Source organism: Caloenas nicobarica, chromosome 2 (assembly GCF_036013445.1).
Source record: "Caloenas nicobarica isolate bCalNic1 chromosome 2, bCalNic1.hap1, whole genome shotgun sequence".
Lineage (NCBI taxonomy): Eukaryota > Metazoa > Chordata > Aves > Columbiformes > Columbidae > Caloenas > Caloenas nicobarica.
Window position 1 is genome coordinate 61,447,344 of NC_088246.1, and position 24,303 is coordinate 61,471,646.

The 24,303-nt window shown below is 41.6% G+C and overlaps 1 protein-coding gene across 1 annotated transcript in view; it reads left to right on the plus strand.

Moving 5' to 3' along the window:
* CNTNAP2 (contactin associated protein 2) overlaps positions 1-24,303 on the plus strand; it is a 1,184,740-nt gene that overhangs the window by 1,054,180 nt on the left and 106,257 nt on the right. Inside the window, exon 16 of the mRNA XM_065627584.1 lies at positions 14,408-14,578. Coding sequence (XP_065483656.1) covers positions 14,408-14,578 — 171 coding nt within the window. The remainder of the gene's footprint in view (positions 1-14,407; positions 14,579-24,303) is intronic.

The window sequence follows — 24,303 nt, forward strand, 5'->3', positions numbered from 1 at the left end:
ATCCAACCACTAATAGAAGATCAAGCAAAATACTTTTATTATCTTTGTGAATAACAGGTAATTTTGAAATCAATGACATGAAGAATAGTTAATGTGCTACATCAAGACTAAATTGCATCTTACATTTTAATTCTGAAGAACACTTTCTGTTATGAAAGTGGAGCTGGTCAAGGAGAACACAAATCAGGTGGCCAAAAAGCCAGGACACTGAGACCAGATCCATAGCCAAGCACCAGTGACTTTGAAGGCACACACAGGAGCAGGAATGTCACCCTAAGCAGAGAAACATTCTTCCAGAAATGAGAAAATGTAGAGGGGAAGAGCTGCATAGAGATTACCCAGCATATCCTTCTTACAAAAGAGTCGTGCCAAGGATAGCAAATGGGAATGGCAGACGTAGAAATGGTTGTTGGACCATGTTGTCCACATGGTGTTGGGCCAGTGCAATGGCTCTATGCTTCTACTGAACTCTGGAGCTGCATCTCATTATTTACATGTCTAGCCGAGGATCTGGAGAACAGAAAGGAGGGATCCGAGAACTACACTTCCCTGCAGTTCACCTCCACAGTACAGGGAATAAATTTAGCACCATAGAGGAACTGAGCTGTTAAGAATGGTTGTTGTTTTCATACCTCGTTGTCCTTGTGTCTTTGTCTTAGATCTTGCACAGTCACATGCTGAGCATATGATGATTATGCCCTATTACCAGATGGGAATGGTAAGCTGTTACAATTGCTTTGCACAGCTATAAACACCCAACAATATCTACAAGGCAATAGAGGATGAGATCCTCATAGTTAGTAACATGGTTTGTGGACAACAGCAGGTTCCTGTATTTAATGTTTACCATTCTGGTGTCATGGCAGGGTTCCCACACACTGCACTGACTGTGGCACAGGGGTGATCAAGCTGATATTTGCAGGTCAGTTACTGTTTAAAAAGATTCCCTTGAAAGGACACCACTTTACATGCATCATTAAATCTCCATCAGTACATTACACAGCTCCAGGTTGTAAACCATGGCCGATCAGGACCTTTCATTCTTTAGATGGATGAGAATAATGATGCCAGCAGTGACAGGGTATGCATTGTGATTAGTCATTGTGACCAGGAGGCAAGACTTTTGAGAAATGATCTTCCAATGATTGCAAGTAGCACAGTGGGTGCTGGAAACTTTTCTGCATCGCTGTAGTCAATTTCATTGACTCCAGCACTTCATTGATAAATGAGGTTGAACTTTTCCCTCACTCAGCAAATATAGAGATTGGCAGAGTAAAGCAAAGTTTAGCATCTGTGTTTATATCGATTGATCTATGTCTTGTGTTACATCACTTGAGAATCTTTATGAAAACAGATAATTTATAATGGCAGGAGATAAACTGCTATCCATTTTACTGCAAACTTAATGTAAGATGTTTTATGTCCTTCGTTACTGACCATAGTACTCAAGTTGATCCCAGATAATAGGGCAGAGACTCATTTCTAAATATGCAATTTAGGCTAGCCTGCATTTGTAATTCCTGAAAGACAGTTACCTTCTCCTCAGTATTTTGTTCTGCATAAACAAGTTTGGGGCTGTGTGAGAAGGTGACAAATTCTGTAATGAGATCAACCATTGTCACAGAAGCAGCAGGCATGCAGCACTTCTGGCATTTTCAGTAAAAGAAGAGGTGGCAAAGGAGCATGAGTGGAGACCAACCAACCTTCCCACAACTGGAGGAGGCAAGGGCATCAGTGGAAGACCACCACCAAAGTGCACAGAGTCAGTTATCCTTTTCAAGATCTAACTTTCAGAAAAGATGCTTGCAATAAACTTCTAGAAGACAAGCCTCAAGGAATTACTTTGAGTTTGAGGTGTAGTATGGAAATCAAAGAGGTTAAAAACCATGAGCACAGTTTTAAATTCAAATGTACTTTCTTGTTTGCTTGCGTCTGAACATATTGATCTCTTCCTGCCTTTGAAACTCGAGACTCCTGCAAGCCTCCTGCAAGCCTCCTGCAAATCCTAACAAAGGCAGACTCTGAGCCAAATTCTGCCAAATTCCCTCTATCTCTCAGGTTTCTTAACACTCCTGTTCTTTAGAGGAACCAGTTGTAGCTAGATCAGCTAAACCATGCTGTGACAAACAGGTATTTGAAATTCTTGAAGTTTGTATGAGATAGATAACTTCTTGTCACAGGTACTCAGGGAGCCAACTAGGAAAGATGCCTTCCTAGATTTGTTGTTTGTGAATAGAGGACTCATGGGGCATGTGATGCTAGGTGGCTGTCTTGGTCACAGTGATCATGAAATTAGTTTAAAATTTCAGTGTAATGAGAAAAAAGGACAGCAGAGTTGCTACCTTGGACTTCAGGAAAGCAAACCTTAAGCTATTCAAGGAGCTATTTAGGAGACTACCCTGGCAATCTGCTTTTGAGGGTTTAGTAGTCCATGAGTGCCAGTCTTGAAGAACCACCTTTTAAAAGCATAGGAGCAGGCAATCCCGATGTGTCAGAAGTCAGGCAAGTGGGGCAGAAGACTCAGTTGAGCAGGGAACTCCTCGTGGAGCTTAAGAGGAGAAAGAAATTGTATGATCTCTAGAAGCAAAGTCAGGCTTCAGAGGAAGAGTACAGAGCTGTGGTTCATTCATGCAGGGAGAAGACATGAAAGGCCAAAACTCAATTAGAGTTGAAACGGCCCAGTGTTGTTTCAGGTAACAAGAGCTTTTTTCAATATGTTAATAGCAAGAGGACATCTAACGAAAACATTGGACTAATACTTGTTGAAGGTGGTCATCTGACTAATAAGGATGAAGAAAAAGCAGAGGCATTCAATGTGTTTTTTGCCTCAGTCTTTAATAATATCGATAGACCTTGGGCTGCCTGATCCCCTGAGTCAGAGGACCATGATTGCGGGAATAGTGACTTTCCATTTGTGGACACTGAAATTGTAAGGGACCAGTTGTATCAGCTGAATGTTTGCAAGTGCATGGAGCCTGATGGAATACATCCTAGAGTGCTGAAGGAGCTAGCAGATATTATCACAGGACCCCTCTCAATCATCTACCAAAAGTCTTGGGAGTCAGGGGACATCCCCGATGACTGAACGGTAGCCAACACTATTCCAGTGTGGGAAGACCCAGGTAATTACAGACCTGTTAGTCTAAACTCAGTTCCTGGAAAAAATATGGGGAAGATTATACTGAGTACTATTGAAAGGCATTTGAAGAACAATGCGATCATAAGGCAGAGTCAACATGGGTTCACAAAGGGAAAGCCCTATTTAACCAATTTGATATCCTTCTAAGATAGGGTCACCTGCTTAGAGGATGAACGGAAGGTGGTGGATGTAGTTTTACTAGATCTTAGTAAGGTTTTTGGTACTGTCCCTCACAGCATCCTTCTGGACAAGTTGTCCAGCTATGAGATGAGCAGGCAGACAGTGCGCTGGGTGAAGAACTGGCCGAATGGCAGGGCTCAAAGTATTGCAGTGGTTGGGGCTACACCTGGCTGATGACCAGTCACTAGCAGCATTCCTCAGGGCTCAATTCGAGGGCCAGTGCTGTTCAGTCTTTTTATCATTGATCTGGATGCATGAGTTGAAGGCACCCTTAGGAAATTTGTTGATGATACTAAACTGGGAGGAGCTGTTGACTCTCTTGCAGGACAACAGGCCTCGCAGAAGGATCTGGATAGATTGGAGCACTGGGCAATCATCAATGGCATGAAATTGAGCAAGAACAAATGCCAGATTCTGGACCTGGGACAGAGTGACGTTGGGAAAAAGTCTAGACTGGGAGAGGAGTAACTGGAGAGCAAAAAGGGGTCTGGAGGTGCTGGTTGACAGTGGGCTCAACAGGAGTCATCAGTGTGTCCCTGGCAGCCAAGAGGGCAAACTGCATCATGCAGTGCATCAAACACAGCGTAACCAGATGGTCAAAAGAGGTGATTGTCCTGCTGCATTTAGCACTGGTGTGGCCTCACCTTGAGTATTGTGTGCAGTTCTGGGCCCCGCCATTAAAAATAGGCATTAAGGCATGATAATGCATCCCAAGGAGGTCCTTTCCCTTTCCCTTTCCCTTTCCTTTTTCCTTTCCCTTTCCTTTCCTCTCCTTTCGTCTCCTCTCCTCTCCTCTCTTCTCCTCTCCTCTCCTCTTCTCTCCTTTCCTTTCCTTTCCTTTCCATTCCTTTCCATTCCTTTCCCTCTTTCCTCCCCCTTCCCCTACCCCTTCCCCTTTCCTTTCCCCTTCCTGTTCCACTTCCCCTTCCCTATGCTCCCTTCCTTTCCCTTCCCCTTCCCCCTTCCCTTCCCTTCCCTTCCTCCTCCTTGCCCTACTAGTACATGCTGAGGAAACATCCCTCGCAGTCTGGCAAAGAAAAGCCACAGAGCCACAGAAAGTAGCAGCAGGAATACAGGTCAAGCAGTCCCTGTTTCCTGAAGAGGGAGAACTTGAAGAATGAACATCAGGACCAACCACACACAAATGAAGAAGACGACAAGATGCAGAAGACAAGGAAGATGAAGGAGAAGACTAAGATGAAGAAGAAGAGGAGATGTGTGGTACTGTGGGGTATTTTCCAAAGTATGGCACATAGCAATGACAAGCACACTGTTTGCCTTCCAAGTCTTGCTCCACTGTGCTTCTTGTCCAGTGATGCAGTGTCTGCCCTCAGCTTATGTTGTACACAGGGACAGGTGAAAAGTGGCAGCTCCAGATGGTGCAGCAAGCCTGAAGCTCTTCCAAGCACAGGCTGTTTTTCACAAGCAAGAACCCCTGGGAAATGAAGCCCAGGGAAGAACAGAGCTCATTCCTGCTACAAACTTTCACTGGGCAAGAGAGCCTGAGAGAGCCAGGACACGAGTGGTGCCTTGGAGAGCAGCAGGCAAGAGCCGAGCTGAAAGGGCCCCAAGGAGCCCTGACAAGGGGCTGTGCTCAATGCTACAGAGGACAAGAAGCAACCCCTGGGGGGCACCCTTGGGGCCTGCCCAGGGAGTTCAAGAAGCCTCCTCCTCGTGGATGCAGGGCACGAGGGCCACCTTCGTGGAGCAGGAGCAGCAGGCCCCTAGCCAAGATGGTCCAAAGAAGGCAAGGAGTTGTGCTCAATGCTGCAGAAGAAGGCAAAAAACCCCCAGGGACAAGTGCAAATCTACCTTGGGGGAAAATTCCTTCCTGACCCCAGCCAGTGCTGGTGATCGGCTGTTCCCTGAGCATGTGAGCCAGACCCGGCTCCTCGTCCCACGGGCTGGTCACGCCTCCCAGGAGATGCCCAAGCCCTATTCTCCCTGAACACAGACCATCTCAGGGACTTCTGAGAGTGGCCGAATGCCCCCAGCCTGATGAGCTTAGGGGCAAGAATCCTTCTCAAACCTTGCAGGACACCAGTGGCTGCTCCAGCTGGGAGCATCCCTAGCACCCCTAGCAACATCTCTGCATCCCATTTCTTGCAGCTGCTGCCCCTGGCTCTGCAGGGGATGAGGACAATGAGCTCTGCAGTGCTCCTCAAGAAGGCAGTCCATTGGTCTTGCCATTGCTCTCCAGCTGAAAAGTATTTCAATCCCTCACATGAGCTTTGAAGATGCCCCTGCCAAAATCTGGCCTTGCAGTGGAGAACCTCCAGCAGCTTTGTCCAGCCTCCTCCGGTCTTCATCTCTCAGCCCCCACCAAGTACTTCCACTGGCTCCTCAAGGACTTCTCGGATGTCTTCGGTCTGCCTCCAGGTCAGCTCTGGCAGCGGACACAGGAAGCTACTCCTTTTTATCCTGCCCCAGGGCCTCAGGACTGCTGCGTTGCCAGGTGGTTGCACTGTGACATGGCGGTGACGGGGCCCCCCCTGCACAGCCCTACCCACCATCCCTCTGCCCAGCACGTTTCGGAAGAAGGCATTTGCGGTGATGTCCCCAAGGTGGCCCCTGTGCCCAGGAGGCCCAGGGGGCTGTCCTTGCCCTTGGTGGCCAGGCACTGGGCACAGCTGCTGGGCAGCCCTGTACCTTAGGCCTGTGTAAAGAAGGGCACTTATACCATAGACATTCCTTTGGCTGTGGGCATGCCAGAGGTGAAAGAAAGGCTTTTGGTTCCCTCTGCATGGACTTTGCAGAGATACAGAGAGCATGCAGGATTTCCTTCCCATTCCTTACCAACGCACCAAGGGATATCTGCTACTAGCCTGCTTAAGGTGAGGTCTTCCTCTTGGAAAGAAGTCCTGAGTTGTCTTGTGTTCTTGAGCATATTTTTCCTTGCACTTCAGTACCTCTTTTCCTCCTTTGGCCTTCACCCTTGATGTCTTTCTTGGAAGTGATGGCAACTCTCTAAGCCTTTGTTGTGCTTCTGCTATTCATCTTGTTTCATAGGCCCTCTGTGCTCCTGATCAACCACTTAGGCTTTGTTTGCCTTCATCCCAGATGAAATTGATCTTTCTTGAACCTGAGGAATCAGAAAGGTCCCTAGCAGTACAGCTGAGTTCTCACCAGGGCTTTGCACAACGCTTACCTTTCCTACAGAGATATCCTGTGTGACACACAGGAAGGCAATAGCCCATATCATATCTGCAACTCAGAGTCACCCTGGGATCGATCCATGCCTCCAGGAACATTTATCTACTCTGATGCTTCCAAATTGTTCCAGAAACTCATGGCGCTCACTGTGATGTCATATTACCTGTACTTCTTCACACGTGGTTTATTGGTGTGTAGGGGCTATCTCTTCAGTCAGATCTTCAGCTGGTGTGGAGTATGGGGACCATAGAAACGTATCATGAGATACAGCTTTTTCTGGTTCATGGGTACCATGACATCCAGAATATGATGTGGACAATGAATGCACCTTTTGGGGAAGGCAGGAAGCCTACATATCTTGAACTACATCTTTCTGCAATCTAAATTCAAAAGACCTGGCCGTGAACTTCATTGTTTCATACACTGGATGGCATCAAAGCATGAAGGGTGGAGCCTGAGAAGTGTTTTAATGAGGCTTTCACCTACCAGTAGCCTACTGGAGCCCAGCTCCACACAGTCATGACCACCAGATCCAGCTGAGCTATGGCCAGACTGTGGGGATGGGCTCTGCACATCAAGCTGGTGGTGTCTGTCCAGTCACTTTCGAAAGGGGTGTCTGCATCCTAGGGAGGAAAATAACTACAGCTGGCATCAACTGAGCTTCCCTTTTGGACATTTTATTAGAGAATGTGCCCAATCAGCCCAGGTGCTGAAAAAGCTGCAGGAGATGACACACTGGTGGGTCAGCGCGATGCAGTTGGTGGCACTGCTGTCTGTGGGGATCAGCTTTACTTGCCAGGAGTGTGAGTAGAAGTTGCTGAGTTTTTAAATGAATTCTTCAGGCATTTAATGAAAAGAAAACTTGTCGCTGATAATGCTGATGTGGGCAAGGAGTAGGCTGGCCAGGTGGCCATCCAACACTAACAAGTTTCAACTTTTGGTCAGCCCTGAACTGATCAGACTGTTGGACTAGGTGATCATTTTATCTCCCTTCCAAATTAATTAGTCCTCTATTCTATGCTATGCTATGCTATGCTATGCTATGCTATGCTATGCTATGCTATGCTATGCTATTCTGTTACGATGCTACAGCCTGCTGGAGTTGAGGTAATTCTAAGAATTCTATTTTTTTTCCTAAAGCCTAGCATTTATCCTTTAAAATCGGGATTGTCTTTATTGTGACAGTCACCATGGCAGAGGTATGTTTTCTGTTTTGCTAACTCTGAACTCATCTTTAGATGCGTTAATATTCTCAGCAGGATTTTTTCTGGACTTCCATCCATTCATTACTTTGTTGAAAGATGCAGAGCTAGATTTATCTTGAAAATTGAAATCTAACCTCTATTTTTATTTAGCTTGAAAGGGTGTGATTCAGTTTGCTATTATGCAGTGTTAATACACTTTTGATCTGTTTACTTGGGGATTATTTTTCTTGTGTGTTGTCAAAGGATTCTTCTGCTGTTAAGCAAACATCTTGTGTAGCAATTCCATTTAGTTTATTTTTCTTGATTCATGTTTGGATTAAGTAAATCAGGACACTACCATCTTAATTTTAAATTAAGTATTAATTTGCATGCTTCTTTTCAAATGGTATTCTGCTGTGATGTTGATAAATTGTAAACCCATAGCCTGAGAAATACAATATTGCCAACTCTAGTCAAGGTCTGTGGATATTGTACTGAGGATGCAAGGCAACAGACTTGCCAAGCTTGCAGTATTTCGGCCCCTGCATCAAACTTTGTTTTCCTTGGTTTAGCTGAAACACCATGTTTTTCCTAATGACAGGGGAGCTATGCCTAATTTGTTTTACTTTTGCTTATGTTCTTATGGTATAATGACATTTTTATATAGATACGAATAAAAAGTATTTACTTTGTGCAGAATGAGACATTGATGGCTAGCATAATGATGCACTGCAAAGGAATACACACCTGGGATGATAGCAGCGACCTTGAAAAGTGGGAACATGGGATGCAGGGCAGAGGAGTACAGGCATGGGCTAATACAAGACTGGGCAGTGACTGATACAGGGGACTCCAGGGCTATAAACAACTCACCAATGATCAAATAAATTCAGCACCGAAACTGGACAAAACTGATTTCAGGGGTACCAAAGAAATCAAAGAATATGTGTAAAACTTACCATATATAGTAAATTATATATACATTAAGTGTAGTAAATGTAGTATAGTAAAACATATAGTGAATGTGGCACAGAGTTGCAGACCAGTGAAGAACTAAGGTGTGAATGCATGTTGGCACAACCAAAAATGACACCAAGCAGATCCTTCAGTGAGGCAGAAGCCTCCAGCATTGTAGTCCTCCCAGCAAAGGACTCAGGATGCTGATGAGTTGCCATCCTTGCTCTCCTGTCCCTCTGACACATGCACCTCCTGCTCAGACTGAAGCCGTGCTCTCAGCCGCACTCAGATTGCCACCACTGGCAGAAGAGAGACTGCCTTGCTTCAAGGTTGCAGTTCCACCTGTCAAAATAAGGTACAACTCAGTGCAAGAAACACTGCCAATTTTCTTTGCCTTTTCTTTTGTTTCCTGAATAACTTGTGATATTCTTTTTTGATTGGAATATCTTTCCTCCTCCTCCCTTGTTTCATTGACAATCACATTGGATAAAGTCAAACGGTGAATTTGGATTCTATTAGGGCCACTCATGATGCAGATCTGAAGACCTGAATCAAAGCTGTGATTGTTGCTGCACTAATACCCAAACTGCTCTGGGTATGCATGTGTAGATTCCTCTCTCCCAGAATGGAAAAAGAAGAAAGGGAAAAAACAAAACAAAACAAAACAAAAAACGAACCACACACTTGATTTGTTGAGCATAATTGTATGGATATAATTGTATGGATAATCTCAATCCATTACTTTGTGGCAGAGAACGGTTTTGCATTCACGCATCCATCTTCTCTGAAATAGGAGACTATTCTTGCATCTTATTCACATAATGGTTTTGATAGAAAATCTGTTTTACTGCAGATGAGGGCCCTGGAGGGTTTGGTCTATTGTAATACATAGGAGCTGCCTGACATTGCAGCATTCATTCTCTAGTGCAACTGCCTAGCAGGGCGAAAAAGCACTGACGTCTTTTACAGTGCTGCTGTGGTCATTATCCATTTCAATGGGGTTTGAATGTAAAATTGAAGTTGATGGTGTTAAAGCATGAATTTCAATCGTGCTAAGAACTAAGATATTGATGGGAGCTAGCAATGGAGTTCTAGACGAAAATATTGCAAGGGAGAAGCTGAAAGGCTGATTGCTATAAACCCAGTCACTCTGTTATCAAATTACAGAGCTACCACACATAAAAAGATGTCAGTCCATGTTGCACAGCTCGAGATGAGGTTAATTTGTCCTTGTCAGTACTACAGCCACCATCTCCTTCCTCCTCCCTGAGGTGGGACTTCATGGGAAAAAGTCTTTGAGTCTTTATTCAGTTTTTTATCTGAGATTTAATGTGTCTCTTCTCATTAATCTTTGTAGTCTAGTGATTATTTGTGGCTATAGACTACCATGCTTCTTGTAAAAATTATACCTTTGTGATTATTGTACAGTGTTCTTTCTGAGACGGAGTCTTAATGGGGCAGCAGAAGAGACACTTTGTACCATACTAATTGTAAAGAACACAGTAACTCAGGGTTAGCAAAATTAACGAGAAAGAGGTAAGGCTGTTTTGCAGGAGCTTAATGAGTTGGATTTTAATTTCCACAGCAGATAACCAGATCTGTGAGCAACCTTGACTCAAATTGAAGACAGAATCACAAAGCGTCACATGGTCCGTTGAAGCACCTTTGGCAGAACTATAGCTCTGACCCTTGCTTGGATCCAGGCAAACATCCATGACAGTCTCCTCCGGGGCTATGGTCAGCTCTTGCCTGCCTCTGCGTGCCCCATGTCCTAAGGCTTGATCCCATCACCAGCAAACATGCAACTTTGTGAGAAACACCATATTTTGGGGCTCTCCACATTTGTCTTGGGTTGCAAACAACTGAAAAGGCTAGTCTGGTGTCTTGATTTATTTGTATTTGTACTTTCATGGCAGCAGCATGCTGTGTTTAATTGCTCAAACACTAAGCAAGCTTAAAACAGAGCTGTACAAGAGCTGTGGTCTTGATTACAGAATTATAGATGAGGTTACAAAGAAGAAAATAAAATTATGATGTTATATTTCTGACTATACAATAAAAGTCCTGCTTAGCTTTTATGGTATTTTAGCTCTGTGGAGAGAGAAAGGAAAAAGAAAGGGATGGTGCATCTTTGAGCACCTCTTTCTTCCCAGCTACAAAATAGAAGCCTTTCTGCCTTCCCCAACTTAATGTTTCCAAGCCTACTGCATCCTTGAAAAATGCTATCCCTCCTAGCTTGAGAGACATTCTTACAAAGCAGAACATTTGTTGCAAGACTTTCTCAGTCACGTCCCATAACATTTGTAAGGTTAAGTTACTCCTAGGAAATAATCATGACACAATAATTATTAACAGGATAGAGTGCAAATTAGCGTTTAGAGTGTTCTTTCTAAATAAACTCCCTTTCCTACCTCCTATTAGTTTGGTATCTTTGCTGCCATAACATTTACCCTGTGGTATAAGTTCCAGTATCCAGTTTCCTCCATCTAATGCTTGCTCATTCTGAAGTGGGAGAAAAATGCCTGTAGGATCAATTTGTTGAAGAGTGTCACAATGTGCCGAAATTTTTAGTCATAGTGACTGACAGAGGTTCCCAGCAAACAACAATACTAATGTGTGTAAAGTGGATTTTTATTCAAGATTTCCTTACACAGTCCCTTTCTTATCAAAATATACCATTTTATGATAAAAATCATTATGTATGTTTAGCAAAACATTTCCATTGTACTCTTAATGAAATGTCTTTTTCCCCTTAAAGTGTTTTGAGATGAATGTATACTTGTGTTCAAAAACATGATTTTATCTTTATAGGAATTTGTCATGAATAGTCTTCAAAAATGTCTCTCTCAAGGGACAGGTTTTCCCATTCAATCTGCACTGTTTGTATTTATCCTCTCACAAGTAGCATCTGCAGCCAAGGCTTTCTGCAGAATAAAATCAGAGCATTTTGAATAAAATGTAAAATCCTTAGTGAAGGACCTCTTCAGTAGACTAGATATAACACTAAATAAAAATGGATTGATTTTGTTTCAACAAAATGGTGACATGCATTTCAGTATGAACTCATCAGCCTATCTGGCGCTGTAGATGTAGTCGGTAGTGGTAGTCTTACTTGTAAGTGTACTGTGGTGGTGGTTTGAAACCTTACCTATATGGCTGGACCCTGTTCAATAGACCCACAGCTGATATCAGTCCTAAAAGCTCCGTAATGTATATTTTACTTTAAAAACTAAGAAAGGGAAATCTTCTCCACTGATTATGCAAAGAGGAATGGTCACTTAGAGCTGAAAACTAAATCTGTGTAAAGGCAAACCTGCACTTCAGCTATGCAGTGTCATGGTTAAGGATTAACGTGGAGTGTCCCAGCATTGCAGAATGAGTCTGTGTTAAATTGCATTTAATTCTTTCAGGTTTGGAAGACAATTAAAAACATATAAATAAAATATTACAAAATCAATAGCTGTTTCATATAGCAGCTCCTACTTTTATTTACTTAATTGCAATAGTAATTATTATAATTTATTGTATTGCAGCGTAGGCTACAGTTAAAGGACTAGGGTCCCATTGCTCCAGGACTTGACAAAATAAAACAAAAACGTGAACCTTTCAACAAATCCATTGTCAATGCATCAGTGGAAGTGATTAGTGTCTAACTTGTAGTTCTTGAGGTGCGTGAGGCTCACAGAAGGTGTAAGCATGGTGTAAATGTGGGACTTCCATGCAATGACTGACAGCTGGATGATGCCAGCAGGAAGACTGGTCTGTAACCAGCATCCTTGGCCAGAGGGGGAAGCCTGACAGCAGAGCCTGTGACAGCCGCACAGTTTGGCTGGACAGTGACACAGCAGCACACTCACCCTGGTCTCATTTGGGGTAGTGAGGTGGCTGGAGAGCCTTCCTCACCAAACAGATATTTTTCTCTGTTAGTACTTGAGGTAGGTTCCCTGTAGCGCTCACAGCTCTTTTGCTTTTCATGTGTTCTTTGTGGTTTAGGTTTGTAACTTGGGTAATATTCAGAGAAGGTAAAGCTAGGGGACTAAAATACTTATTTCATTTATAAAGACATGCAAGAATTTCTAGAAGGTTATTCAGGACAGCTAAATTAGTTCCTTCACAAGGATCGCGTTAATATATTCCTGACTTTTTGTCTAAATCCTGTTTATTTCACATGAGGTTATTCAGCAAGTGGAATAAAATCTGTTTTGAGGGTCTGCCAGCATCTAGCGTATCTGTAGCTCCCAGGAGAAGCAAATGTAGGTGTTCAGATCTATCCGCAAGTGGGAAAATGTATATGGTAGTCCACGTGGATCCTGCACTAACACGTTATTGGCAAACACGCACCTAGACCATAAGCAACCACAATATTGAGGGAGGACTCTGAAAAGCGAGAGATGGAAAGAAACCATTAACGAAAATAAAATTCTGGACCTTTTCTATCTGTGTTGCTTTATCATTAGGTATGTTTTCAGAGAAAGACTTTGCAATTAATTAGCAGACTTTTCTTGCCCAAGCTTGTTTATGATATGAAGTTTATTGACATTGCTATTGAAATCATTAATAATATTTAATCTGGAGATTACCAGTTTGTCTGAGTAGGGTAAATAGTAATATATGTTTACAACCAGCTGACACAGCCTAGCTGATTAATTCACAAAGCTATATATCTGTGTTATGAATGTACATTTCAACTGTACCAAGCCCATTTCTTCCCCTTTTCACTGTTCACACATGCATGTACACACATACATACAAAATCTCAGTTACAGTTTTCCTCCTGGGATGCATTGAAGTAAATGGAAAGCTGCTTCTTTTTTTTCCAAAGCATTCTGCATTCTGCTTTCTTGAGAGAGACAGAATTAAACGGAGGGGATGGGATTGAAATATGGAAGGCAATAGTATGCATGTATTTAAACATAAATCCTTCTTCTGTTAATTCAGATGTTCAATTTAAATTCCAATAGAGATTTATAAATTACACAGATTATAACACTTTGGATTTGGGTGTGGGCCAGTGGTGCTATATATAAGCAGTATTGAGCTTCTGGAGCTTCAGCATGCTCATTCATATTCATCCAGTGCTAAACAGAGAAATAATAGTGTTGTCACCTAGTTAAATAATCAAATAATGGAAAATCCATCTCGGGAAGTTTTGACTGGAATGGAAGTAGTTTCTTATTGGCTGGAATTAGCTGGAATACTAAGCACTCAGCTGTAGTGAGTTAATGAGCGATATTTTAATAAATTTCTGAATCTGGATACATAAGCATCCTGGTGAAAGTAGAATGAGTTGTTTCAGTCTCTCGCTGACTTACCATAGCATCTATATCTTATGAATTTTTTTGTCTTTGCACTGTAATACTATTTGCACAGAATGTTGCCTGGCATGCTAGCTAAAGAACTGTTAGAGTTCTTGAATAATACTAATGATGATGTTTCTCTAGTGGAAATGTATTAGGGGACTGTTAGGGACATATTTTAATTATAATATGTATTGCTTAGTTCACTTATTGGATTTTTCCTGTGGTACACAATAGACATGGCTACCTTTTCAGAAGAAATAGGTGTAGTTTGCAGAGTAAATTTAAAGACAGATAAGTTACACTTGAGGCAAAACGTGCCTGAGGTGAGGCAGTCACCATATCAGTGTTTTATCCAACTGTTTGATCACCCATTACTGCAGTGTTACTAATCTAAACATGTAGCAGCAACACATTTGTGTATGACCGCATCTGATAAATTAGGAACTTGAAAATAAATGTACCATTAACCTGTCTTTCCTGTCTGTCCCATGCAGGGAACTACTGGAACGCAGCTTCTTTTGTTACTTCGTCATCCTACCTTCACTTCTCCACCTTCCAAGGGGAAACCAGCGCAGATATCTCTTTCTATTTCAAAACGTCGGCCTCAGATGGGGTGTTTCTTGAGAATCTGGGGAACACTGACTTCATCAAACTGGAGCTGAAATGTAAGTATGTGCTTCCTACCGCTCTTCCTAGCACCTGAAGCAGGTTCACATCAGATAGTAGGCTTCAAGAAATGTGTGTCATTTAGTAAAACGTGTAAGCTCACTAAATTCTGGATAAACTTCCAAATCAAGCTGCTTGACATATTTTAAAGTTGTCTTATGTGGGAGGATTGTTCGAAGTATATTTGGATTGTTTATTGAGGGAAGAAATACAAAAAAGAATAGAACTGGCAACATCAGTTATAAAAATGTCACTGACCTAAAAAGAATTTTCAAATTGCCTGCCAGATTTATTTCTTTAAAGTGTGTGTCTTCATCTGTGTGTTGCTTTTCTATTTTTTCTCATGGCTGTCTTGGAAATGGAGGAAAGAAGGAAAGAAAAAAACAGAGACCATCCTAATCAGAACTGTAAGGAGCCAAAGAGCTGAAAACTTGCATATGATATTTAAAAGCCCTAAAAATCTCATAAAAATAAATCTTTATGAGCATTATCTGTTAATAAAATCACTGATCTGAAAAAGAGGGCATAATGATATCAAGAGGCAAGTTCATTTTATTATTTAAACCATTTTTAATGGCTCAGGGGCAAACTCCCAAGGAACATGCCGAAATCCTCAGCTGCACCTGAATTCTGCTCAGTGAAATTGAAACAGTTGAATTAGGAGGGAAAAATGTTTTATGTCTCCTTTGTTGTCCCTCGACCCAGTTTACCCGGCCATAAATGGGAGCACTGACAGGCCTGCAGTGCTGTGTGTGGCTGTTATTACCGCCTTCAGTGGCACATTACAGCTGCAGGGTTCTGTGAGTGCAGAAAGCTGCCTCCCTGCACTCCAGCACCAGGAAAAGCATCTGCGATTCCTTTTGCCACATGAGCAACTCCTGGATGCTGAGGACCCAGCTCTAAATATTGATGCACAAAAGTCAGCGTCAAACGTCACTGACGTTGAAAGAGAATAAATTGTTTGCATACCCCAAATAATCTATTTTTATGCAGATTCAATACATTTTACATGCACACATGTCATTTTAAAACAAAAAGCCATTTTCAACACTTCCCAAAGTCTAAACACACAAATTGGAACGTGGAAATTTGGAAACCACCAGGAGACCCCTTTCAAATGTAAATAAATTTCCCATTCAGGTAAGAGTAAAGTGCCAAGTTCCAAGTGGATGACAGTTTCTTTCCCTCTTTCTACAAGGAATTTAGTTGATGTTGCATAATCCAAATTTTCAGTAATCTGCAATTAGTGCAAATCAAAATAGCTCCTGTTGAGCCACAGGGAATAGTCTCATTTGTATTAACAAGGGGCACAGCCCTTCAATAATAAAGTGGCAGCTATTTTTAATTTCACTTTTCACTTAAGTAGTACTTTGGGCAACTCCAGAGTTTCCTGCTCTTCTACAGTATGGAAGGTGGTCTCAGCCACTGTAGTTGTCAGAGCAGCAACTTAGCTAAAAGGTGACATTAACAGTGAATAAAGGTGACTTGACAGTGACTATAATTCTTTTGAACTCAACACAGTTTAAATAATAATCATGCTGCAGTGGCTCACTGAATAGATGCACCAGTTCAAGAAAGCATGTGGCGGTGTACCCAGAATATTATTAAATAGGAGTTTAATTTTAAGCCCATGCTTGAGATCCACTGACTTTGCTGTGATCTGGCATACACATAAATTCAACCTCTGCCTCACCTCCTTGAATCTAAACCTTAGATTACAAATTCTCGATGTCAGAAATTGAAATATCATTTGTAAAAACAGTCTGTAAGGTCATACTGTTGCTATTTAGTAAAATACTCTTGATTTTAACTATGCTGACTATATTTACTAAAAAGTACAAAGCAGTTGATTTGATATAGTTGTATTCACCCTACCCTTTCTTCCCTGGAAACTATTGCATGAAACTATAGCACCAGAGAATAGGCCTTTCTGTGACTTAAATGTTTTACCAGTCACAGCTCAAAAAGTGTTGAATGCTGTGGGTTTAGCAACAAAGAGATACTAATTCTCTTTTCTGAATTACATGTTTGTTTAATGAACATTTGTTTAGTACAGTTTTAATGTTTGTTTCGTTCTAGTTTGCACTTATATTTTTTGGAATTTGTTCAAATGAAAAATAAAGTTTCAGAATTTCAGAAGTTCCTTACATGGCTTACAGTAGACTTGGCTGCTTCTTAAAAGTCTGATTCCCCTTTAGAGCTTTTCCAAACAGCTGACAGGGAAAACTCACATAAAAAAAAGCCCAGTGATAACATGCTACTGTGAATGTGGCTGAAGTCTTTAGTTATTGTTTATCAAGCAGTTCCTCTGGCAGGCTCATACTTATTATCACTCCTGGAACAGCTGGCAGGGATGTAGAATTATCTGAAGCCTCAGTTTTTACATACATCAGGACATCTACGGAACCGCATTATTTTTATAGCTGGCTGGTCAGCTGACAACAAGTAGGATTGCTCAGAAATAAGGTAGTTGGATAAGGTGTAAATATTTCTGTAAAGCACTGCCTCCAGAAACCATATGTCTCTGCTCAAAATTTCCAGATGTTTCTAAAATTAAATCAAGTTTTTAGAGAGAGAGAAAAAGGATGCTTTCTCTTTTAGAGCTTTCCTATACAGTTTTGGGAGGGCTTAACCAAAAATCCAGTCTTCCTATAAAAACACCATTGAGAACACCAGTTTTTCTCTTATACAAGCCCCCCCTTCACTTGCCATGGGCATTTTTTTCCTTCTTTAATCTTGACCTACCTTTTAGGACCCAGAGGTATTTAACCTGCCGTCTACAAAGCCTGTCAGGGCAACAGTCTCAGACAGTTCATTGTCAGTGCCTTTCATAAAAGCAATCCACCAAAAAGTTTGTGTGTCATTTCGAGGAACTGTTTGGTGTCTTTCTCAAAGCCCCTCATTTGCTCCCCGAGTGTGTACGTGAAAGCACTCGTGAAATTTAGTATTCGACCTCCTTATAACTATACTGTGTACTTACAGTAGAGCTGGCACTTTCTCTGAGAGGTGATAGGAGTTGGCTATAGCATGCAGCACTTCTGTGAAGTGAAATAACCTGTGTGTCCCATCAGATACACGTATCTGCCATAAGAGACCCACCTGGTACTGCTAGCCAGTTTAGGTGGCCATTGCCCTAATTCATCCTTTGCCTCTGTCCCTGTGTTCCAGAGGTCAGGAGGAGACCTCGCACACATGAAACAGAGATGAAACAGCAGCCTGCATGTCAGCCAACAGCAACATGGATCTTTCAGGTCTTCACCATCAATCCTAATGTTCTTTTTTATAAGCACTTCAGGGTCGAATGTTGCCAAACAAAACTTTTAATTCTTGAGCTTCCCTCCCCATTCACTTCTTCCTTGTAGTCACTCCCCCTCTCTGGAGATGTTAGCTTTGCATAATGGAGCCTGGGCAGAGCTGCCAAAGTGCAGGGAAATAGGCCTACAGGATCCTAACTTGAAACTCTGCAGCAGGCAGGGGGGCTACCTAACATCCGGCTGAATATCAACATATCTGACAATGGTCAAATGAGCAAGTTTTGTACATTTAGAAGATGTGCATTGAAGACTTCAGAGAGTTATGGCTATGAAAACTCAACTACATACCTGTGATGTGTTTGTCAAATAGACCACGTTTGAATTTTCTGACCAAGAGGAATCCCAAGTTTTGGAAGAAATGTATTCCTGAAAAGAAATTTTGGAAGGGGGGTATTCCTGAGAATTGGGAAAGAAGCATCTGCCATCACTGTTTGTATCAGATTCCCAGGACACTTGCTCTAGAAAGCCTATGATAAATTTAACTGTTCATGGAAAACTCTCTTAATGACACTGTAATATAATTCTAATGAAAAAAATATTCTGCTCAGTTCCGTAGCTCCTCTCATTCCAGCATCTCCAAGCAATTTACAGACACTAATGAATTGTGTCTCACTATTATTATTCTGAAGTAAGTAAACAGCAAATTAGTTTTGCAATGGAGAAAAAAAAAAAAAAAAGGCTTAGAGAGATAAAGGTCAGTTTGTGTTTGATCCTGGCATGAACATGTAAGAGAGGAAAGAGCTTTCTTATTAATCTATTGTAGAAAGCTATAAATATTTACAGCCCCTACATTCAGAGATGTCACTTGGCTGATAACCCCTGCAATGCTAGCTGCCCTAAAAGTCACGCCTAGGAGTGATCAATGAACTTGGCTACTATGAAAGGGGTTACGTGGAGTAGCTTGCTAATGAGAGCAGTGGTATGGTTCAGGATGGGTCTACTTGCTCCATGAGTAAGCAAAACTGACAGCACTCTAATACCTAATATTCACACTTGAAAAGTCCTGCATTGGTTCTTGTGCATAGCTGTTTCTAGGCTACTTAGGTGAGATGTATGCAACTTCTCAAAAATCAGACAGAGGCAGTGACCGACCAGGGACCATGATTCCCATTGCTGTTTGCTTCTGCCCAGACAGCATTCATTCCTCAAGACTGAAGCTCTAACAAAACTGATTAATGTGTTTTCTTACAAATTTTAATAACTTCATCACTTCTTTCTTCACAGGCATCCTAAAGTTGAATTCTACCATATCAATGAGTATTCCGTATGATACTCTTCAAATTCCCCTATGTCAATGTTAATGCAGCTTACATTTTCCACTGCTTTATTTTTCTAGCTGGAAAGAGAAACGGGTGTGGCCTTTGCTGTTTCTTTTAATGGAGTTGTTATTTCGCTTTCCTAGCAGAAGGTCACATTTTCTTAAGAACAACCCCCTAGGAGAGTATGTTGCAATAGCCACATGTCAAAGAATGCATAAGACACTGAGGAATCTCTTAATCCCAGGGGCCATTAAGAATTTATCAAATTAAATGGGAAAACATTACATTTCTTCAGGGAAATTTTTGACCCAAATATTTTTACAGCAATATTTGCAAACTCTCATTCCAGGACAAAGTGAAAGGTACAAACAAAACCAAACCAAAACAAACCCTAGTCTGAAAATCTGCAAGTGCCATTCTTTTAAAGATTCATTTTCAGATGACGTAGGTGATGCAGAAAAGCCTGTTATTCAAACAGGGCAGTTTATGTCCCATCTGAGAAGGCCAGTTTCACCTGTATCCTTGTTTCTAATTAGCAAATGGAAATAGGTGCCCAGGCTGGTGTATGTGAGCCAGCCAAAAGCAGCAAATAGACATCCCAGCTGGGGAAGTGGCTAAATCTGATAAAACTGGCCAACAGAAAATCCTACGCACAGAGCTGTGGGGAAATCAGGGCCATCAGTAGCTCTAGTAGTAACTAGCTTGGACTCTGATAGAGTACAGGTTGCTAGGTACAGGTTGCTTTACTTTGATCTTCCTCAATGTCAGTATGGCGTTCATGACCCTGCACTGCACAGTGCTGTACAGCATCCTCTCAGCATTACCTCTCTTCTTTCAAGGGTGCTGGGATGCTTTACTCATTGCCATAAATGCCACTTTAATAGTCATTTTATGTGCAGCGTCTTACAAATCAGTTATAGCTCACATAAAGTTCAAGGTGGGAACTGTTTGGCATTCAAAAAGCATAGTTGTCCCTGACTTTGGTTTGTATTGCACTAAGTACATGCAACACATGGCAAACCATTGCTAGCCCTACCACCCACTAACTCACCTCAGGTCTTTGCCCTCATTTCCAGTTTACTTTCTGCTACAGACCAAAACACCGTATCCTTTGCTACGTTCTTCATGTATGCTGATCTTTTCACTGCAGAAAGTAAATATTTACTATACTGCACAAAGTTACCAGATGTCTTAGGCACGTGACAGAAACTTGAATTTAGATCCTTGCTGTCACAGACAACCATGATGCATAACCCCTGTCTAGCCCCCTAAATTTGTCCAGCTCTCGACTGAAAATAGTCTGAACTTTCTCCAGCTGGACAACTGTTACAGACTTTCACACCTTTGTTGGTTAGAAATCTTCTAATTCCTAAGAGTTTTGTTTGCATCTGTATTGTTCTTTGGCTGAACTAATTATTTGCCCTTCCTATCATTTACTCTCCCCTCGTGTATTTATGGAGCAATCAGAAATTTCTCTCAGCTTTTACTTGCTATGTTAAGCAGACAAACTCACGTCGTCTCTTCTCATAAGCTATTCTCTTGTGTTCCTTTCTCTGTTTATGCCAATAAGGTTCTCCCTACTCATTTCACCTTGAATTCTTCTTTCTTAAACACAAGTAATCAAAACTATCCACATTAACCCTGATAAAGCCTTACAAGTGCCTTGTACAATGGCACTAATACTTCCCTGCCCACTGCATCCTAGGAATTTTTGGCCAATCACACTGGGATCCTATTTGTTATGCATTATTTTCCAACCTTTCCAACATTGTGTTACTGACAAAAAGAAAACGAGATATATGCTGACTTCTTGTGCAAAGGTATTCATTATAACACTAGATATTACTGGACCCAAAACAAATTTGAGGTCCTTTAATTTTCTGATGACACATCCATCTCATCAATAACCTGCAATTCTCTTTTCCATTTCTGCTCTTTGTGGAAGAAAATCATATATGCTAGATCTGTAACAATTCTCTTCTTCTAAAAGTCAGAGGGTTTTTTAATCAAAGAAGGATTTCCATTACATTGACTCTGTTAAATCCTTTATATGCTTTCACATTCTTTGTGTTATGCCACACATTAGAAAGTGATGTCTGCTTCATTTACTGGCTTTATGTGCACACTTATCTTACTTGACTGTGGGGCAAAATTTGGTCACTGTCATTAAACTATGGTAACTCTGTTAGTTTACATTTTCTTTGTAATTTCCTGTAATTTAAAATAAAAATTCACACGTAGAACTGAAGTCAACAAACTGATATGTAAAGACTGTCTTGTCCTGCTACTCTTTGAAGTGACTGTGTGACTTCTTGCACTAGTTCATGTGGTGAGTAGTAGCAGGATGCCACTTCGAGCTCAGTTGACTTCTCCAGCCCAACTTTGTCACTGAGTTTTCTGCTTTAACAGGGTAAATGACAACATGTTCCAAAAGAAAGAGGACAAGATTCCTCTCTTCTTGATAGTAATGACTGAATTTGGTTTGCTTCATGACTGGATGTCTCCTGAAGACAAGGTGTCAGAGGCTAGGTCCACTAACAGGTTTAAGCATCTCAGTGCGACATTTTGATACTCAAAATACCTATTCAGCTGCAATCTAGCAGGAAGTGTGTCGAGCCTATGTGAGCCTAAATTTTCCAAAGTAATTCCCTCAGGATGCCCAGATGCATGCCCAGATGTGCCTGCATCTTTGTGACACCTGAGTAGCACAATTAAGAGCTCTGGTTTCACTGGAGTGGGCACTGCTCTACCTATCTTACATGGCCAGACTTGGTAGATGTTCCCAGTGCATTCCTTTTGTCTGCCCGCATGAGTTTCAGATGTCTGCCTTCCACCGCACCTATCTGATCACTAGATTATGGGGAAAAAATGTCTTTGAATATCTCAGTCTTTCCTTGGCCACTTTGCAGGAATAATGGGATTCTTAATGAGCCACGGAGCGAATGAAGGGATAGACCTAGTGACTAGGAGACCCACCTGAGCTGCAATTATTTTTTTCCTCAAAAAATACTTTAATATTTAAAAATGCTCATCTCAGCAAAGGACAAGTGTGTGATTTTGATAACATCCTGCCCATGGGACTAAAATTAATCTTAGATGTTCTTTCAGTGAGTAAATAGCCCACACAGCCTCCACAATCACAGAATCACAGAGTCACGATATGGTCGAGTATGGAGGGGACCTCAGGACATCATCTGGTCCAACCCCTCTGCTCCAGATTTTGTCCCTGATCTCTGGGGCCTGGGACTCCTGAAAGCTGGTCTTGCTGGTAAAGACTGAGGCAAAGAAGGCTCAGCCTTTTCCATGTCCTGTGTCACCAGGCCCCCTGCCTCATTCAGCAGTTGGCCCACATTTTCCCTAGTCTTCTTTTTGCTACGTAAGTAGCACTTAGGTGCTTGCAGAAGGCTATCTTCTTTTTACCCCACTCTCTCTTCTTAGAATCCTGATCTCCACCATCTCATGATCACTCCATGTGGTGCTGTCTTCAGTCTGCACATTGCCAGCAAGCCCCTCCTTTTTTGTTAGTGTAAGGTCCAGCAGAGCATCTCTCCTCATTGGCTTCTTTTTCACTTGTGTCACAAAGTTGTAATTGATGCTCTTTAAGAACCTTGCTTATGCCCTACTGTATTGTCCCTCCAACAGATATCAGGGTAGTTGAAGATCCCCATGAGGACCAGGGTCTGTGAACATGAGGTTACTTCCATCTGTCTCTAGAAGGTCTTATTTGCTTGTTCTTCCTGGTCATGTGGCCTACAGCAGATACCCACTATCCTGTCACCCATACCACTCTGCTCTTTACTCCTTACCTTTACTTCTAATCACCTCATGCACCGAAATGCCATGAGTGAAGAAATCTGAAATGGTCCAACCAAGCTGCATTGTTTCCTGAGGCTACATGGCCTGAATCCCATGGGTCTTCTGGTCCTAATTCATTTAGATGCTTTTAAGAATCTTTATTCCGAGGATTTAAATACGGTCTTGGTACTCTGTAAACTACTTTTTTTCTTTAAGTTAGACTTTTTAGATAAAGTGTTGGCAATTGCTTGGTTAGCCTATTGAAAGTATAAATTATTCTTTATTATTTTCACCAAACCAATTCAGTTCTGAAGTAGAAAAGGATTTTATGTGACTAAATGATAAGATATAATGAAAGAGGAGGTGTTTTTAATAATAATGCAATTGTATCCATGATACTTCAAATATTTATGCACACAATTGATTCAAATTACGTCAATAGATTGATTCAAGTAATTTTTTTTTCTCTTTAACTGTTTGTGAGATTATATTGTGGTGGATGCTAAATGTTCATATAAAGTTTTGACCACAGATTTTCCTGAAACTTTGCAGTATTTCATCATGGTTAAAATGCTAGGGTTTTTTTAAAAAATCAGTTTAAATCATGATGAAAATTGGTTAATTTTTAAGCCACTCTCAGTTCAGTCTTTGTCTCTCTACCTTACCTTGCTATAGTTGTTCGGAGGATGGGGAAGGGGAAGGGGAAGGGGAAGGGGAAGGAGAAAGGGGAGGAGAGGAGAGGAGAGGAGAGGAGAGGAGAGGAGAGGAGAGGAGAGGAGAGGAGAGGAGAGGAGAGGAAAGGAAAGGAAAGGAAAGGAAAGGAAAGGAAAGGAAAGGAAAGGAAAGGAAAGGAAAGGAAAGGAAAGGAAAGGAAAGGAAAGGAAAGGAAAGGAAAGGAAAGGGGAAAGGAAAGGGGAAAGGAAAGGGGAAAGGAAAGGGGACATTCATGTAAAATTTTGTTAAAAATTTAATAAAACAGTGAATCTATTTTTTAAGAAGATCATGAAGGCAGTTACTATCACAAGACTGCCATTACACTATCTTGCATAATTTAGGCTTTTTATATCCTCTTGATCTAAACATCTTAACTTTGTTTTTAAAATAGAGCTTGGATCACTGTAATGCATTTTGTCTCTACTCATGCACTGCAGACAGCTCTCTATTAGTATGAATTCTTAACAATGAATGTTTGATACAGTCATAAATATTTTCACTCAGCCTTTTATGTTTTCCACTGTTACAGCAGGAATTAGGAATGGGTCTCCTGTTGGCTTTATGTTTCGTGAGTCTCATGCATACAGTGAAGCAAAGTAGGTAAGAAAAGGTGGCTAAACCAGGCAGGTCCCTCACTCACAT